This window comes from Carcharhinus amblyrhynchos, unplaced genomic scaffold (assembly GCF_965287045.1).
Source record: "Carcharhinus amblyrhynchos unplaced genomic scaffold, sCarAmb.v2.hapA scaffold_38, whole genome shotgun sequence".
NCBI lineage: Eukaryota > Metazoa > Chordata > Chondrichthyes > Carcharhiniformes > Carcharhinidae > Carcharhinus > Carcharhinus amblyrhynchos.
In genome coordinates, this window is record NW_027649779.1 from 98,247 (window position 1) to 118,437 (window position 20,191).

At 44.2% G+C, this 20,191-nt stretch overlaps 1 protein-coding gene across 1 annotated transcript in view; it reads left to right on the forward strand.

Annotated features, from left to right (window-relative positions):
- LOC145362339 (Ig heavy chain Mem5-like) overlaps window positions 1-19,803 on the forward strand; it is a 57,628-nt gene extending 37,825 nt beyond the window's left edge. The window contains exons 5-6 of the mRNA XM_080218411.1: window positions 711-886; window positions 19,456-19,803. Of these exons, the coding sequence (XP_080074537.1) occupies window positions 711-886; window positions 19,456-19,803 (524 nt within the window). The remainder of the gene's footprint in view (window positions 1-710; window positions 887-19,455) is intronic.
- Window positions 19,804-20,191: the final 388 nt, after the last annotated feature.

Here is a 20,191-nt window from a genome sequence, read left to right on the forward strand (position 1 = left end):
CTTCGTAGCCTTGTAGGTTAAAGCACTTGAGATACAGATACAGAGACATTTTAAATGATCATGCCCCCTGGTAATTGAGCCCTCCACTTGGGGAATGGATTATTTCTACCTACGTCCCGTATAATTTTGTGAACCACAATTACGTCACACCTCAGTCTCCCTTTTTTCGAAGGAAAAAAGGGCCTATTCAATCTCGCCTCATGGCTGCAATGTTCAGGCCCTGGCAACATTTTTGAAAACCTCATCTCTCTCCAGAGTCATTCCGTCGTTCCTGCAACGTGAAGGCCAGGACTATGGAGCAAACTCCAAACGTGGCCTAACTTGTGTGTTACACAGCCCCATCATTACATCACTGATTTTGTTTTCAATACCTCACACATTGGGGGAATTAATCCGAAATGCTTTCTTGATCAGCTTGTCCAGTTGCCCCACCATCTAAAAAAAAAGTGGACATTCAGTACAAGGTCTTGCATTTCCTCAATCTCTATCAACCTTCTGTTTTATTGACTATTCCCTTGTTCTGTTTGCCCTCCGCAAATGCATTGCGTGACACTTTTGACAGTTGAATTCTATTTGCCATTTCCCTGCCAGTTCAACAAAACCATGGACACAATTCTCAAATCGGCAGCTCTGGTGCTAAAATAAAAGAACTAATTTTAATTGTTGTCAATTGAATTTTCAAGTGATGTCTAATCATATGTTTGTTGAAGGTGTCATCCCCCCAACCGTAATCCTCACCGTGAGTTCCAGTGAAGAAATCACAAGCAGGAAATTTGCAACCATCGTCTGTTCAATCATCGATTTCCAGCCAAAGTCACTGACGGTGAGGTGGCTGAAGAATGGGGAACCCGTGGATTCAGGAATTGTCACCTCTCCCGCCTGTCAAGTGAACGGGAACTTCTCGGCCAGCAGCCGGCTGACAGTCTCCGCTGGGGAATGGTTCAGCAAAGCGGTCTATACCTGCCAGGTCACTCACCAAGGAAACACTCAGAGTCTGAACATCAGCGCATCTCAGGGTAAGAGAATCAAACAGAGGGCAACATACATAATTCTGATGTTAATCAGAATTAGGGATCTATTAATGTTGGTACAACGCATAGAATATCTTCTAAGTTATTTTCATGTAATTTGCTGCATTTGGACAAGGCCTCGTTCAGAATTTCATCACAAAAGCAATTGTTTGTTATCCCTTCATGAGAGGCGCATTTATTTCCCAAACCCAGGGGCACTTCAATGTCAACCACGTTGCTGTGAATCTGGAGTCACATGCATAGCAGGCCAGATAAAGACAGCGGATTTACTTGTTAAAGAGGATTTGTGAACTAGAAGAGGTTTTACAACAATGGCTTCATGACAATCATTTCAACTTTTAATTATACATTTTTATAGAATTCAGATTTAATATTTGCAATGATGGGATTCGATTCTGTGTCCCCAGAACCTTATAGTAGGTTACAAGCCCATTGACAACACCATACGCCACTGCCTCCCCTGAAAGAGTGCCCCCTTCCATTTTGAAGTAATATAGTGAGAGAGATGGCCTTGATGTCAACTTTTTTTTTCCCTGAGGCAGCTGGTAAGATTCAGAGAGACAGCGGGGATCGGACTATTTCACAGGTCACAGCACAGGGGTAAAATTTCAGAAAGTGCATCCACCCTATTTATAAACTAACGCCCAGTACTGGTTTCCCTGAGTTCAGGATGGTGTATTGTTTGGGAATCCTGCAATGTTGATTAATGAAAATGGTACCGCTGCTCCAATACTTTAATAAAGGGAATAAGTTCATAGAACAAGCTGGTTTTTCATCGCCCATTGATGTTGAAAGGCAGCAGTTAGAGATTGATGTATTGGAGGTGACTTCATCTCCTTCAGGCTGAAGACTGCTGTCCTGCTTCTGAAGGGGAACTAGGGTTGATTTCCATTTCTCATTCACAGGTCCTCTCCAGTGCCTTGATACCACAGTGAAGATCCAGCCACCACCAATAGAACAGGTCTTATTGGAGGCGACCGTGACCTTAACCTGCATCATTTCTCATCCTCCTGATGGAGTTAACGTGTCCTGGATCCGAGACAGGAAGTATTTGAAATCAGAGATTCCTGAAAAGCCCGGAGCGGATCCTGACAGTGTGATCAGCAAATTAAGCATCTCCACACAAGCCTGGCTGAGTGCGGCTGTGTTTGAGTGCGTGGTGAGCCATCAGGATCTGCCGACTCCTCTAAGAACATCTATCCACAAGGAAACAGGTGAGCTGAGAGATTGAAGCAATAAATGTGGGGTCAAAATGTAGGCAGGGTTCTGAGGAATGTGGAGGACCCGGAAGATCTTGGAGTTCATATCCCCAGATCTCTGAAAGTTGCCTCTCAAATGGATAGAACAGTGAAGGCTTACAGTGTGTCAGGGTGTTTTGACAGGGAGTTTGAGTTTAAAAGCCGTGTAGTTATCTGCAACTATATCGGACCTTGGTGAGACCACATTTGGAATATTGTGTTCAGTTCAGGTCACCTCACTATAAGAAGGATGTGGAAGCATTGGAGAGAGTGCAGAGGAGACTTACCAGGATGCTGCCTGGTTTGGAGGGTAGGTCTTATGAGGAAAGGTTGAGGGAGCTGGGGCTTTTCTGCTTAGAGCGGAGGGGGATGGGAGGCGACTTAATAGAGGTTTATAAGATGATGAGGGGGATTGATAGAGTGGACGTGCGGAGACTATTTCATCGGGTGGATGTAGCTGTTACTAGGAGGCATTACTATAAGGTTCATGGTGGGAGATATAGGAGGGATGTCCGAGGTAAATTCTTCATTCAGAGAGTGGTTGGGGTGAGGAATACACTGCCTGCCATGATAGAGGAGTTGGACACTTTAGGAACTTTCAAGCGGTTATTGGATAGGCACATGGAGCACTCCAGAATGATAGGGAGTGGGATAGCTTGATTGTGGGTTCGGACATTGCTCGGCACAACATTGAGGGCTGAAGGGCCTGTACTGTGCTGTAATGTTCTATGTTTCCATGTAAATGCATCACTGTGTCTATCTCCAGTGAAAGTGTACTCGTCAATATTTAGTATTCAGTGCATTAATGTTCTCCCCTGAACTAAACGACTATGAGCCGATTGATATTTTTATGGGGAGTTTGATGTGTTGATGAGTGAAAAGTGAACTGAAGGCGATGTTACTGGGTTTAGATCGAAGAAGAAGGGGCGAGTCTGATGTGGTACATCAAAACTAGGAAATCAAAAAGGAAAGTAGATCAGTTGAGCCGAATGGCCTGATTCTGTGCTGTAAACTTTCTGAATCTTTCCACTCCGCCCCCCTGAGTTATTTGAGAAAACAATTGTGTTCACCTCTCCTCCAAGCTGCAAATCAAAAATGGAAACATTTAAAATCAAAAGCGAAGCACATTTTCCTGATATCGAACCAGCGGTTTCATTGTCTCCAGAATTCTCCAGTTTATTGATATTTATTGTACATGTTCTGCAGATCTAAATCCGCGGGAACCGGTCGTCTCTGTCCTCCTGCCCTCGGCGGAAGAAGTCTCCGCTCAGAGTTTCGTTTCCCTCAGCTGCTTAGTGAGAGGTTTCTCCCCCCGAGAGATCTTCGTCAAGTGGACCGTCAACGACAAGCCGGTGAATCCCGGCAATTACAGGAACACCGAGGTGGTGGCGGAGAACGGCAATAGCTCCTTCTTCATGTACAGCCTGTTATCCATTGCAGCAAAGGAATGGTCCAGCGGCGCTTCTTACTCCTGTGTGGTGGGACATGAAGCCATCCCCTTGAAGATCATCAACAGAACAGTTGACAAATCCAGCGGTAAACCCACTTTTGTGAACATTTCTCTTGCACTGATGGACACTGTTAATTCATGTCAATGAGAATCACTCGGTTACATTAAAAACTACAATAAAAAGAATAAAATCATTTTCCTCTAACGATAAATGAAATACCCAATCGCTTCATTGATTGCTTTTCAGTTTTCCTTACAGTTGATATTTTTTGGTTTGAGTCAGGTATTTTCAGGCCTCAGATCGAAGTCTTGTTGAACCAATGCGCCCAGCTCAGATCCATCCTGTCTTAGAGACAGAGTAGAGCACATTTATTACAGGATTCTCCAAAATGTCTTCACCGACTTTCCTCCCTGAGGAAAAATCCGACAATTTCAACATTTGCGTCAAACATTCTCAATATTTAGATCTCGGTGTTTCTGTTTCTCTCATTGTCCATGCCTTTACCCTTTCATGACAGCTTTAAGCTGCTGCATCACACCCACTGAACAGAAGTAAGGGTCACACATAAACATAGAGAAATAATCCCCCATCAGATTGAGGGAGAATGAAATTGTTAACATCCTGGATTCCTACTCACCCAACAAAGAGAGGGGAGGATCAATAACTAACCCATATACCACAACTTCCTCAATGAAAAGAGGAGGAATGTCATTATTTAATCCACTCACCTCCACTTCCTCGGTGGTTAGAACCATCAGGAACATTGCTTCACAGGATAGAGAGAGGGACACTATGAGCTCACTCTCCTCCCTCTCCCTAAGTATTGTGTTTGGAAGGGAACGGCTCCATAATAAGGAGACAGTTGTCAACAGTACAAATTAGCCTCCTTTTTTTTTCTACAGATTTTGAAGTATCATTCTCATTATCAAAGTATCATTGAAGTATATAATACACATAAACTAATATATGCATATGTATTTATGCAACATAATTCAAAAATATTTCAACACTCTTGTTCCTGGTAATCATGTGGTGACATTGATTTCCCATAATACAAATTTAAACAAGTAATATAATCCTCCCCGGTTTTCACTGTTCTGTTTCTGTGGTTTCTCAGATGCATCAATGAATTATTTCATTCACTCTCCTGATATACCCAGGCCACTCACAGAAAAGAAAATTAAATAGCAGACTCTGAAAATATGCTCCATTATTCGGATTGTTTGGATCACGTTCAGTTAACAATTGCCGGTGAAACTTGAAGCAACAGTTAAAAAAATCACACACTGACAATACTACACAGAGCTGTCACAATTAGAAATACACGTGCAGCCACACACACACACACGCACACACACACGAATATGTAGACTCACACTTGTACAAACAGTCACTAAAACAACAGCATATGCACACAATCAATTATATACAAAAGCACGCACACATAAATACATAAAACACACAAGTGCATACACTTATGTGAGTCGGTACACAGACCCAGACACAAACACATACATGTATAGACACAACACAGACAGATACACATTCATGCAGATCCACATAAATGCACAGACACATACATATACTCAAATAAGTATATATATTAGCACACATTCACTCTGACAGGAATATAGATACAGAGACACACAATGTTATACACATTAACGGATATATATGGAAATGCATATAAACAAATAAGCAGACTGCATATAGATGAACGGAGAGCAAAACATTTGCACGCAAACATATAGACAGAAAAACTAAAATTCTCCTACAGAACCGAATACCATAGCACACATTACTACATAACAAAACACAAACATATCAAGATATCGTTATGAAGAATTATCAACACGTATGTATATATACACACGCACACACATGTTAACAGGTTCACACACAGACAAATGGGGAAACAGACACACACAGAAAGGGAAACAAACATTACTAGAATGACAAAAATGAACACATAGCAAAAAAACAGAAACACAAGTGCACCCATTCAGAGTGGCATTAATAAATATACATAGACTTAACACAATAATAGAGTCATACATACACAATGTTAGAATAAAACACATCCACCGATGCAGGCACACAACTACGCAAATCAACAAACACAGGGAAATGAACGTGTACATTAACGCTCGTGTACATATATTAACTGAGAGCCAAAGATTAATGCAGAGCACAAGATGCTAATGTACACGCACGCAAATTAAATATCTTAAATACAAATGGTAGATAAATGATGAAAGTAAAATTTAAACATGAATTTTAATGGACATATCGACTGACAACTCGCCCAATGTACATTGCAACAAAAACACGTTGAGAAACTAAATTAAGCTAGTGATCAACTATCCATTTCCATCATGAATAAGAAAAGATCGGAAATTACATCCCAGTTCTTAAACAGCAGTATTCACAGTTTGCAGATCAGTCACCATCTGTGAAAACAATCATTGATCAGTGAACGTTCCTCCATATCAGTCATAATGTTCTTCAATAAGCGATACTGACAAACAGTTCGAAAATGAACTGATTCTCAAGAAACCACCTTCAGTGCTTTCTGATGTGGACTGTCCAAGGAATGTACATAAAGATCAAGTGTGAAAATAGTTGCAGAGGTCAGTTACTGAGTGTCCTGAACTTAACAGTAGATATACACTGAAAGTTATACAAGAAAATGGTTTAACAGTTTATGAAGGGAAAAGAAAAATAACAATTAAATTCCCTGGATAAATAAAGTAATCTAATTTCATTTCCTGGTCTCCGCCCCCAGACCCCACCGACCGCATCTGGATTGAAGGCAATGAGGATGATAACAGCAACATCTGGACAACCGCTTCCACATTCATCGTCCTGTTCTTCCTGAGCATTTTCTACAGCACTGCCGTCACTCTGATGAAGGTGAGATGATTCAATTCACTCACATTTCAAACTGGCAGAATGGATTTGAAAAATCTCTCAATGTTTCACTGATTAAAAAATCTAACATTAATGCCCCACATCAGAAACATGTGCTTCAATACTGTCTCTTTCTTTTACAGATCAAATGATGGGTTGAACTTTGGACTCTGCAAATTTCCCTCAGCTGATTATCAAGATCTGGGTACGGCTCAACTTCAATATCAGCTCTCGGTGACTGTATCAGTAAAATTCTCCCAGATTATCATTCTGAATCTGTAACTGAGGCTACCATAGATTTTACTTCCGTTTTCAGTGTAAAATGTATGAGGCATTTTTTGTTATAATGTAATTATGGTTAATAGTTTCCCCGTAGTTCAAATTTGATGCATAAGTAAGAAACTTGTTTTATTTCGTATTCACATTTGTTAATTCCTCTTCCTATTAATGTCCTGTTTTCTATTTTTGGTGTGTGTAACAGATGTCTAAACGTTGACGGATTCCCTGTGCATGTCTTCTATTTTCAATGTAATGTTCAATCGTTATATTCACTTCTCTAACTTTAAAAAAAAATTGGTTGTAAAATATTCTCTGACGTTTTAAAATAAACATTGAATAAAAATTTAACCATCTCTGGCTTGGCTTAATTCCGTTCTCTAAAACCCACCAACTCCGCTCCATTTCCCTATTATAGGGTCTCCCCCACTTTCCCAGACAGGCATATCCCTCCAGTCGTGTCTTGGAACTGGTTGAACTCAAGGCTCTTCCATGAAAGAGTCACTGCGCCACCTAGTGATCCACCGGTGTAAAAACACATTGATCTCTGCCTTTTTCAGATAAAAGCCAGAAACAGAATGAGTGAACAATGAGGAGACATCGGTGATTTCATTCACAAACTAGTCCGTCACTGACGAGTTTCAGATAATTCTAAACAGCAAAGGCTGAGCTTCATCAGAGGCCGATGCAGGACAGTGCTAGGCAGGAAATAGTTCCCTTTACACTGCCCCTTAAAAACACTGTCAGAGTCGCTACAACGTGGATTGAGAGAACAAATCTTTTTGTACATTTTCCGATGAAACAATTTCAGGCATTTCACAAGCTAGATAGAGAACACATACAGAGCAGTGGTGCAAACCATGAGGTGAAACAAAGAGACTGAGGTGTCTCACATAAGCACATTATCGGTGACAAATTTCCAAATTGTGACTGATGTTATGTTATAATCTGAAGTGTCCAATACTGTCTTTAACTACAGACAATATCAAACTCACGAGGCAGATAAACCTCCACAACTCTCCGTGCAGGAACAAGGCGTGAAATACAGGTGTCAGTACAAGTGGACAGTGTCATGGACACTGCCAGGACTCAGGCCTGAAGTGGAGCTGAGTAATGAGGGGTTTGTAGGGGGAGGGGGCTGACAGGAGTGGGTGAGGTGGGAATGGAACTGAGTGGGCTGTTCAAGTGGTGAGGGGATTGAGTGGGGTTCTGAGGGCGGGGGTGGCTGTGTGAGAAACTCGACAAGGAGGTGGCTGAGTGGGGATCTGAGGAGGACAGGGTTGAGTGGGGTTTTTGAGGATGGGGAGGGTCAGTGAGGAGTCTGAGGGGGATGGGTTCGGGTGGGGTGCTGAGGGTGGGCAGGGCTGATTAAGGTGTCTGAAGGTGAAAGAGGCTGAGTGGGTGTCTGAGGGGGAAGAAGACTGAGAAGATTATGGGTTAGGGCCTGGCTGGGTAGGTGTTGGCTTGTTGGGCCGAATAACTTCCTCCTGCACGCTTGAATTCTATGATTCTATGAGATAAACACGTGTTGCTGCTGAATAACAAAGGATGGAATGTCCTATCCCGCCCATTACGATTCCCATGACAGGCGAGACACGGATCATATAAAAGTCCGGTGACCTCAGGTGGGCTTTTTTGGCATTGGAACAAACATGGCTGGAAAATCATACAGACATTGAGGTTTACAGCATTGAAACACGCCCTTCGGCCCAACTTGTCCGTGCTGCCTTTTTTATAGACCGCTAAGCTCTCCAATTGCCGGCATTTGACCCATTTTTGTCTATCTTATCCACTTAACTGTCTTAGTGCTTTTTGAAAACTCAAAAATGTACCCACCTCTACTCCCTCTGGCAGCTTGTTCCAGAAACTTACTACTCTCTATGTGAAACAATTGTTCACCCAGACCCTTACGTATCTTCTCACCTCGCCTTCAACTTATTCCCCCTAGTTTTTGTATCTCCTGCCTTTGGGAAAATATATTGAATATCTAGCTGATCAGTTCCCCATTATTTTCTTGACCTCCATAAGATTAACCCTAGGCTTCCTACACCCCAGGGAAAAAGTTCTAGTCTGTCAAGTTTCTCCTTAAAACACAAACAATCAAGCCCCGATACCCTCTTCGTAAATCTTTTCTGGTCTCTTCGGACTTAATAATATCCTTCCTATAACAGAGTGACCAGAACTGTACAGATTATTCCAAGTGTGGCCTTACCAACGTCTTGTACAACTTCAACAAGGTGTCCCAACTCCTTTATTCGCTGTTCTGACCAAGGAAACCAAGTACGCCAAATTCATTCTTCACAGCTCTGCACAACGGTGACTCCACTTTCAAGGAGCTATGAACCTGTACCGTCCCAGATTTCTTGGTTCTCTAACTGTCCCCAGTACCTCAGCATTAACTAATAGCTGTCCTGGTTCGATCTATCAAATGCATCACCTCGCATTCATCTAAATTAAACTCCATCTGTCATTCATCAACCCACTGGTCCAATTGATCAAGATCCCGTTACAATCCGAGATAACCTTTTTTTTCACGATCCACTATGCCACCAATCTTGGTGTCGCCTGCAAACTGACTAATCATTCCTCCTGAATTCTCATCCAAATCATTAATATAAATGACAAATCACAATGGACCCACCCATGGTGTTAGATGTCACAAGTTATTTTCTCCAAGATTTTGGGTTCAGACTTTCCCCATTTCTTTCACTGATGCGATGCTGACAGCTCTACATTTCCAGCTTTAAAATGTTCTCCCTTTACGGACAAGTTGGGGGGACTTTTGCATAATGTGTTCCTTTTTTTGTTACAATCCCATCTCCCAGCACGATTGAAAGATACTGGTCAACCCTTCCGATATTTCCAAAATTCCTTCTGTCAGGAACGCTCACACAGACCCAGACTTATTTTGTGATGCATTTACAAAAAATATTTTGAATGGAAAATATTAACCTGTTTGTTCAGTGACTGTAATTAACGTCGGAATTAATTCAACCAGTACTAATCGTGTCTCTGGAGCATTCCCATCCATGCTTCATAAAGGAGTTATGCACGGTGTCATTGGGAGTGTCACAGTGATAAGCGGCTCCACAGAGAGGGAGTCGAGGTATCAACATTGGGGGAAAGAAATTGCAAGCTTTCTGCAATGGACCTGAATCCAGGAAAGGTGGATTTGGACGTTCCCACAATGGTTCAGCATCTGAGGGGCACAGATCTGAATGTTACAACAGTTGAGAGGAGTTTATACTCGATACTTTACACACTTTCTCAAGATTGGCTGTATACAACTGAGCGTGTTGAATATGTACTGAAACTGATTCGATACTTTTACTATCCAATCCTAGCTATTGTTGGTGTCCCTGGTAAGTTTCTTCACTGATTATGAATGATGTAACCCGTGTTTAACTCTGTCATTCTTGCCATCTGCTCTACCCTTTTTGCAACTGATGCTTGTGGTCTGCGTCCTTATTGAGTTATCACATCTACAAAGCGCGGATCACTATGACAATGCTGCCTGTGTTGTGGAGTTTAGTTTGTAAAGATGTAAAAGATGTTTAGGAAGATGAAAAAGAATTGTGAAAACCGGTAGGAGGGGGGAAAAGTGTGCAAACTCCTTAAAAATGTGTTTTTGTTTGACGCTAAGATGTTTAAATTGCTGAATACACAAAAACTTTAAGTTGTAACAATTATTCCAGAGGCGAAAAACATAGGTGTTGCCTTGGTAATTGGCACGGCAGGTTTTGCATTATGGTCAGCACAGTCCGAAGTCTCACAACACCAGGTTAAAATCCAACAGGTTTATTTGGCACCATTGGCTTTTGGAATGTTGTTCTTTCTTCAGGCGAGTGAGGAGCTGTGTTCAAAAATAGGACATGTAAAGACACAAACTCAATTAACAAAATAATGCATGGAATGTGAGTCTTTACGGGTAAACAAGTCTGAAAGATACGGACAATGTGAGTGGAGAGAGGGTTAAGCACAGGTTAAAGGGGTGTGTACTGTCTCCAGCCAGGACAGTTAGTGAGATTTTGCAAGTCCAGGCAAGTCGTGGGGGTTACAGATAGTGTGACATCAACACAAGAGCCCAGTTGAGGCCGTCCTCTGGTGTGCGGGACTTGGCTATCAGTCTCTGTTCAGCGAACCTGCACTGTCGTGTGTCATGAAGGTCGCCTTGGAGAATGCTTACCTGAAGATCAGAGGCCGGATGTCCATGACTGCAGAAGAATGCCCCAACTGGAAGAAAACACACCTGGTGATCGACAACCTGGGTTTGAGAAATCTCACTACCTGCCCTGACTGGAGACAATACACATCTCTTTAACCTGTGTTTGGCCATCTCTCCACTCACATTGTCTGTACCTTTAAGACTTGATTATCTCTAAAGACTCATATTCCAACCATTATTTTGTAAATTGAGTTTGTGTCTTTATATGCCCTGTTTGTGAACAGAACTTCCACTCACCTGATGAAGGGGCAGCGCTCCAAAAGCTTGTGCTGCCAAATAAACCTGTTGGATTTTAACCTGGTGTTGTGAGACTTCTTACTGTGCTTACACCTGTCCAACGCTGGCATCTCCACATCATGGTTTTGCATTGTGCCAGCCAATGAATTTAAATTAAAAAAAACACAGCTATAAGGGACCTATTTGAAGCTAGTATTGTTGCCAACTTCAAGCCAATCTGCGTCCAGGGTTGCTGATAGGTCATTAGTATTATATGTATATAAAAAACACAACTGCCTTCAGGGCAGATCCACCAGTGCTGAGCCAGGAGTACAACCACAAGCGGGGCCCGATCACCTGAAATAATCAGGATTAAGACAAACATGGAGAGAAATTAATTCTCTCAATGGGTGGTGAATCTGTTGAATTCATTACCTCAGTGTGGTGGATGCTGGGATTTCTTAAATTTGAGGAGACAGAGTTTTAAATAGTAATGGATTCGAGCATGGGCTGGGGGGTGGATAGTGAGGGGGGTGGGAGGTTAATATCGGATTGTTGCGCCCCTGATAGTTAGGTATTTATCTGGCAATAGCCCAAAAGGCCTATTCCACTGGAGAATTGTGCTGTCCCTGCTACCATCTGGCAAACTGATTTCAATCGCTTACATCAGATCAGAGTTACACTGGAAAAAAAATAGGGGGCGGGGGGAAAACTCTTGTAACTTTGGATTTTATTTTAAAAGTGCAGACAGTGCTCCATATGGGACAGTTCACCACACCCCCACCCCCACACCCCGCCCCCACCCCACATATTCCATGTGCATCCAGCAGAAGGGATTCTTCAGTTCCTGGCAATAAAATGAAACAAAACTTACTCCAACTTGTAAAGCAAACAAAAAGGTTTAATAAGGAAACTTGATAACTCGAACACTCGAGGCCTCACCCTAGGCCATTCCAAGCTCCCTCAAACCCCAGCAGCATGTTACTTATACTGAGTCGGTTGGTCAGCTGACCACCACATCATTTTCTCATTGGTTAGATAACTTTCAGCTTGTTCCCATTGATCACTATAACAGATCCAATGTGAGTCTGTTGGTTGTTATATTGGTTCCATTCTAACATTCCACTCAAACCCGCCTCTCCCACGACCTGATCCCTGCCAACCCAACCAACTCAAACCCATCACTTCATAAGAACATAAGAACATAAGAAATAGGAGCAGGAGTAGGCCATCTAGCCCTTCGAGCCTGCCCCGCCATTCAATAAGATCATGGCTGATCTGTTGTGGCTCAGTTCCACTTTCCCGCCCTCTCCCCATAACCCTTAATCCCCTCTCTTATCAAGAACCCATCAACCCGCTTCTTAAAAATATTTAGCGAGGCAGCCTCCACCACTTCAACGGGCAGAGAATTCCAGAGATTCACCACCCTTTGAGTGAAGAAGTTCCTCCTCAACTCCGTTCTAAACCGCCTCCCCTTTATCTTGAGGCTGTGCCCCCTAGTCCTACTGTCTTTTTTGAGCGGGAAGAGTCTCTCCACCTCTACCCTATCCATCCCATTCATCATCTTATACGTCTCAATGAGATCTCCCCTCATTCTTCTAAACTCTAACGAGTACAAGCCTAGTTTATTCAGCCTCTCCTCATAGCTCAATCCCCTCAACTCCGGTATCAGCCTAGTAAACCTCCTCTGCACTCCCTCCAGGGCCAAAATATCCTTGCGCAGGTGCGGCGCCCAAAACTGCACACAGTACTCCAGCTGCGGCCTCACCAATGCCCTATACAGCTGCAGCAAGACCTCCCTACTTTTATATTCAATCCCCCTCGCTATGAAGGCCAGCATCCCATTCGCCTTCCTGACCACCTGCTGCACCTGCAAGCTGGGTTTTTGCGACTCATGCACAAGGACCCCGAGGTCCCTCTGCACCGTCGCCTGCTGCAGTTTTTCGCCCCGTAAGTAATAGTCCTTCCTACCATTCTTCCTACCAAAGTGGACCACCTCACACTTGCCAACATTAAATTCCATTTGCCATTTCCTGGCCCATTCGCCCAGCCTATCTAGATCCTTCTACAGACTCTCCACACCCTCTGCACAATTTGCCTTTCCCCCAATCTTGGTGTCATCAGCAAATTTCGACACCCTGCACTCGGTTCCCTCCTCCAGATCATCTATATAAATGGTAAATAGCTGAGGCCCCAGCACCGACCCCTGGGGCACCCCACTAGTCACCAGCCGCCAATCCGAATAGCACCCATTGACCCCTACTCTCTGCCTCCTATTTGACAACCAATCCTCTGTCCACGCTAACACCCTACCCCCAACTCCATGTCCCCTGACCTTCTGCAATAACCTCTTGTGAGGTACCGTGTCAAACGCCTTCTGAAAATCCAGAAAGACCACATCCACCGGCTCTCCTCTATCCACTGCCCTAGACACATCCTGATAGAACTCCAGTAAATTTGTCAGACACGACTTCCCTTTAATGAAACCGTGTTGCGTCCGCCCTATCAAGCAATTCCCTTCAAGATGCCTCGCAATTTCCTCCTTAATGACGGATTCTAACATCTTACCTACCACAGACGTTAAACTAACCGGCCTATAATTCCCCGCCTTTTGCCTGGCACCCTTCTTAAACAATGGCGTAACATTAGCCGTTTTCCAATCTTCCGGCACTTCCCCAGAATCCAGCGACGTCTGGAAAATAACCACCAAGGCATCCACTATAACCTCCGCCATTTCTTTCAGAACCCTCGGATGCATTCCATCCGGTCCTGGGGACTTGTCCACAATCAGCCCCTCCAGTCTGTCGAGCACCACCTCTCTAGTAACAGTAATGTCATTAAGACCCTCCATTCCTACTTCCGAGACACTTCCCAGTTACTGTGATCCCACCAGTTCACCAGATTCTCCGAATCTTCCCTGTTCTTGGTGTCATCGTTGTTTGAGATCTGACCCACTGCAGTGGTGTCATCAGCAAACCTGGATATCAAGTTGGAGAGGAATTTGTCCACACAGTCATTGCTGTATAAGGAGTATAGTAAGGGACTGAGGACACAGTTTTGTGGGGCACCGCTGATGGGAGTGATTTTGGAGGAGGTGTTTTGACTGTCCTTATTTATTGCTGTCTCACAGGATCAAATTGCAGAGGTAGAGGCCTAGCCCCAGGCCACAGACTTTGTCGATGAGTTTCATTGGAATAATGGTGTTAAAGGCTGAGCTGTAGCCAATAAACAGGGGTCATTGTTACAATGTTGAATGTAGGGCCAGGGCGATGTCATCTGTGGACCTATTGCAGAGATAGGTGAATTGTAACAGATCCAAGCAATTTGGGAGGCTGGAATTGATTCATGCCAAAGCAAATCTTTTGCTGCATCATATAATATTGGATATAAGTGTCACTGGACAATAGTCACTGAGGCAGGTTGCTTGGTTTTTGTTTGATAGCGGCCTTGGTTTGAGCTTTTCTTACGGTGCATAGACCAGCAACTATCCCACTGAGAGAGGAATCACTGAGCTTCACTGGTCCAGTAGACCATAGTGGGGCAGCAGCAAATACACTGGGCACTATGGACAGTAGCTATACACTGAACCAGGAAGCTTTGAAATCAAACCCTGGTAGTTGTGTTCTGTGCCATTCGAGTGTGAGATTATGATTTCTTCCCGTGTTGTACAAACAGCGGACACAATGCTGTGGTCTCCTCTCCAGGATACAGTCCTGTGTAAACATAATAGAGATTCTGAGCTGCCGAGGCATTGGGATCTCTCTCTGCCAACTGCTGGTAGTGTTAGAGGAAAGGGTGAAACCAGCACTGTTTGGTACCAGCTCTGCTGCACGAGTTGTCAGTAAGCTGTTTGAAAGAAGACAGATTAGTACATACAGGACTCCACGCTGAATTATCTGTCAGGATTACCCACACAGCCTTCTCACTCTCCAAATCCCCCACAAGGTACCAAAACTATTTACCTGCAGCTAAGTGAGGGTAAATGTTGAGGACGCCCGGAAAACACTTTCAAAAATGAATAGCATTTTGTACCTACCATGGAGCATCATAGTGGCACACTGGTTAGCACTGCTGACTCAGCATCAGGAACCTGGGTTCAATTCCAGGCTCGGGTCACTGTCTGTGTCGAGTTTGGATCTTCTCCCCGTGTCTGCCTGGATTTCCTCCAGATGTCCCACTTTCGTCTCACTCTCCAAAAGATGTGCTGGATCATATGAAAAGAAAGATTTAACTGGTTCAGTGTGTGTGCACATTTTTTTAAAACAAGTTCCATCTGCAGTCTAAATGGTAACGTATTCCCCTGAATCATGGCTAATTTTATTCTGTATTTCCTTCCTGACAGTGAACATAATCACAATTGTGACGTTGACGAGCAGAAACTGTGGTCTGTCCAAATGTGTCACTCGTTACCTGGTGGCCATGTCAGCGGGGGATCTGCTGGTCATTATCCTCGACCTGATATTGAGACACATTCCCATTGTTTATTGGGAACAGTTTTATTTCCTGCTATCAGTCCCCGTGTGTAACATCCACGCCGTCCTGCTTTATGCAGCCACTGACTGTTCTGTCTGGTTCACCGTCACTTTCACCTTTGATCGATTTGTGGCCATTTGCTGCCCCAAGCTGAAAAGTAAATATTGCACTGAGAAATCGGCTGCTGTGGTTCTGGGAACAGTGACAGTGCTGAACTTTTTAAAGAACATTTTCTGGTATTTTATGTCATTAAATGGATATGGGCTGGCGAACAATCCCTGGTTTTGTCGCTTCTCATGGGATGTTGTGGATTCTCTGGTCTGGACAACAATTGAGTTTCTCCACAACATTCTAACCCCGTGTGTCCCATTCGCCCTGATTCTGCTGCTCAATGCTCTCACTGTCAGACACATTTTAGTGAGCAGCAGAGCCCGCAGGAGACTCCGGGCTCACAGCAGTGGGGAGAATCCTAGTGACCCAGAGATGGAGAGTCGAAGGAAATCCATCATTTTACTGTTTGTTATCTCAGCGAATTTCATCGTCTTATGGTCGACATTAATGTTTTATTCAACATGGAGTCGGATGTATGGCTTGGGCTATCAGTCGATGAGGTTACATCTTTTTGTTATGGAATTGGGTTTTATGCTACAACTCACAAGTTGCTGCACAAACACCGCCATTTATGCTGTGACACAGACTCACTTTAGACAGCAGCTAAAAGATCTTCTGAAATACCCCTTTACTGCAATTCTTCATCTCAATACACCCTGACAGGAAACTACAACCACAAGGTCGATGATTCTTCCTGTTAAGCATTCACATAGTAAACAACAAAACAGCATCATAGAGACAGAAATAATTACACACACACATGCACACAGAGAGAAAAAGTGAGAGGGAGACGTGGGGGGGCAGTGTTAGCAACAATGAGAGTGATAGAGATTGACAGAGAGAGGGAAAGGCACAAAGGCATGGATAACAACAAGATTTGAAAGATGTTCGAATAGGTGCAGACAGAGAGAAAGAACAGAGGCAGAGAGAGACTCTCACAGAGTGAGAGAGACAGGGATAGGGAGTAGAGAAAACGGCGAGGGTGATATACAGGGAATGAGAAAGGGAGACAGAGGAAGACAGTTTGGAGGTTGTAATAAGAGAGTGAAAGGAAGATGAAGGGGAAATGGGGGGGCAGAACGTGAGGCAGAGGGAAATAGCCAGCGACAAAGAGAAACACAGATATAGAGACAGACAGCGGGTGCAAATGGGAAAGAGTGAGACTTAATGAGCACAGTGGAAACAACAAGAAAAAGAGGCAGATTGAGGTAAACAGAAGGAGAGGGAGACTCAAAAGGGGGAAGAGAGTGGGACTGATAGGGGACAGGAGAGAGAGAGAGAAAGGTTGAGAGAGGGACAGTGGGGGAGAGGCGGAGAGACAGAAAAAGACAGAGAGTAACATCGAGAGGGAGAGAGAAAGAGGCACAGAGAGGAACAGAGAAAGAGTGACAGAGAGAAAGAGAAAGGCACAAACACAAAAAGAGGCAGAGAGACACATTTAATGAGCTTAACGATACCCATCAGGTGGAGTTATTGGAATATGCCCTTCCTGATTGAGACAGTTAATGCTGTCCAATCCGGGAGGTCTACAGATCTACATAATATGGTATCTCGAGGTTACAGGAACTCAGGATGTTTACACTCAGGATGTGTACGTGATGGACTGGTGGTTTTATCACTGGGCTATTAATGCAGAAACTCAGCTAATGTTCTGGACACCAGGGTTCCGATCTTTTCACGGCATATGGTAAAGCTTGAATAAATATATTTGGAGTTTAGAATCCGCTGGTGACCATTAAAATTGACGGTTTTCTGAAAAAAATAAACATCTGGTTCACCAATGTCCCAGGGAGGGTAATCTGTCGCCCTACTGTTGTCAGGCATAATCGTGACCCCAGGGCCACAGCAATGAGGTTGACACTTAATTGCCCTCTGAACATGGGCAACTGGGAGGCCGAGTCGCGAAGGCAGATGCCTTGAGTTGGTTATAATTGACAGACACTGGTCGTATTCCCAATGGAAGAGAGGGTTATCATGAACTTCTTTCAAAACTCTCCCAGTGGCAGTCAATAATATTCAGTTGTGGATGCAAATTTACCCATTCCTGAATAAACTGAAAAAGCGAGTGTTGATGGAGGATTGGCTGTCTAATAGGAGGCAGAGAGTTGGTATTACTATTTAAAAGGCGAAAAGCTGCAGCATGCTACGGTGCAGAGGGACCTGGGGGTCCTTGTGCACGAGTCACAAAAACCCAGTCTGCAGGTGCAGCAGGTGATCAAGAAGGCTAATGGGATGCTGGCCTTTATAGCGAGGGGGATAGTATATAAAAGCAGGGAGGTCTTGCTGCAACATACAGGGTACTGATGAGGCTGCAGCTGGAGTACTGTGTGCAGTATTGGTCGCCACAGTTGCGCAAGGATATTTTGGCCTCAGAGGGAGTGCAGAGGAGGTTCACTAGGCTGATACTGGAGATGAGGGGGTTGGACTATGAAGAGAGACTAAATAGACTGGTTCTGTACTCGTTGGAGTTTAGAAGGATGAGGGGGGATCTTATAGAGACGTGTAAGATAATGAAAGGATGGATAGGGTAGAGGTAGAGAGATTCTTTCCTCTCAGAAAGGACAGCAGGACTAGAGGGCGCACCCTCAATATAAGTTGGGGGGGCAGTTTAGAACGGAGTTGAGGAGGAACTTCTTCACTCAAAGGGTGGTGAATCTCTGGAATTCTCTGCCCGTTGAAGTGGTGGAGGTTACCTTGCTAAATATATTTAAGTCACGGGTAGATAGGTTTTTGGTAGGCAAGGGAATTAAGGGGAGAAAGCGCGAAAGTGGAACTGATCCACTTCAGATCAGCCATGATCTTATTGAATGGCGGGGCAGGCTCGAAGGGCTAGATGGCCTACTCCTGCTCCTATTTCTTATGTTCTTATGGGGAATCCAAAAAGCTGTGACAGCCTGAATTGCACCCATATTGGAGTGGCAGAGAGGAGCTGACTGTGGAAGATGGCACGGGCCTATATGGTTCAAGTGTGTTGTCTTGAATCAGTATCACCATCACATCCTGGCTGAAATTTATCTTAGTCACCCAGGAGTGACAGACTGAATGTCCTCCAAATTGCCATGTCTGTTGGCCAGGTATGGATACAGATATTTGCTCGAGGGTCATTGTTGGCAACATCAACAAGGGCAGAACTATGACCAGTCACTACTCTCCACTCTTGGGAATGGCTGGGATGGTTGTAGGCGTAGCTGCACTTGGACAGTGCCGGACCCTTCATGGGGTCAGTGTTCCTGATAATGGTAGGTGCTGCTTCAAAGGCATAGTCAGTTAATCAAGCACAAGGACAAGGACACCTCTTTTGACTCCCGCAGGTGTTGGTTTCTGAAAATGGACCACCCTTCATCAGCCAGGAATTTGTGCATTGCATGAAGTAGAACAGAATTTGATACATTAGGACAGTGCCCATATTACCCATCATTCAACGGCCTGGCAGAAAGAGCGGCCCGAACAGTAAAAGCAGGTTCAAAAAACCGTCCCACAACCTCCTTGGACACCAAACCATCCAGATTCATCTTCAATTACAGGGCAACATCCTGCTTCAATCGTCTACAAGCCACGAAGCCCCAAGCCATGCAGGACAAATCAATTCCCAGCACACTGGGAACTTCGGAAAGGATTCAGGGCACTCCAGTTCCTGCTCTTCATCTCCGCCAGTGGGGACCTCGGAGTCTGAAATGGACACAGCGGGTTTAGCCTCTCGACAACTTTGTCTCCCAATAAAGGGAACTCGGGCCACAGCGTTCATGGTGGGAGAGAGCAGCTCCGGTCTGCTGAACACCCCCCTCACTGCCCAGGCTGAGCTGGAGGAACCACACCCACCTTTGAAACGCCAAAAAGGGTTACAAAGCAGTGATCTCTCGGTGGTTACTTAGACCCAGAGGGAGAGGGGTGCAATGAATTCCAATAGGTTCACAGTCTGACGTACATAAATACAAACTACCGAACTGAGGCCTGTGTCATCTGTCCACTCAGTGAGCTCCACAGGGAGCTCCAAGCTGCAAAGAGCGAAACACTGAGATTTGGGGTAAGTTTAGGGAAGTGGATGGAATGGTGTTTCAGTGTGTTGGGTCCCGTACTGCCCGGTCCAGTGCGGGCAGTGTCTCCCAGACATTACAGTTCAGGAAGTGAGGTGAGCAGATGGGATTATTGAAGCTTTCAGAAGGATTTTGACAAGGTCTCACATATCAGACTGCCATGTAAAGTGAAAGCGTTTGGGATTGCAGACAATGTTTTGAGATGTATAGAAAGCTGGTTAACAGA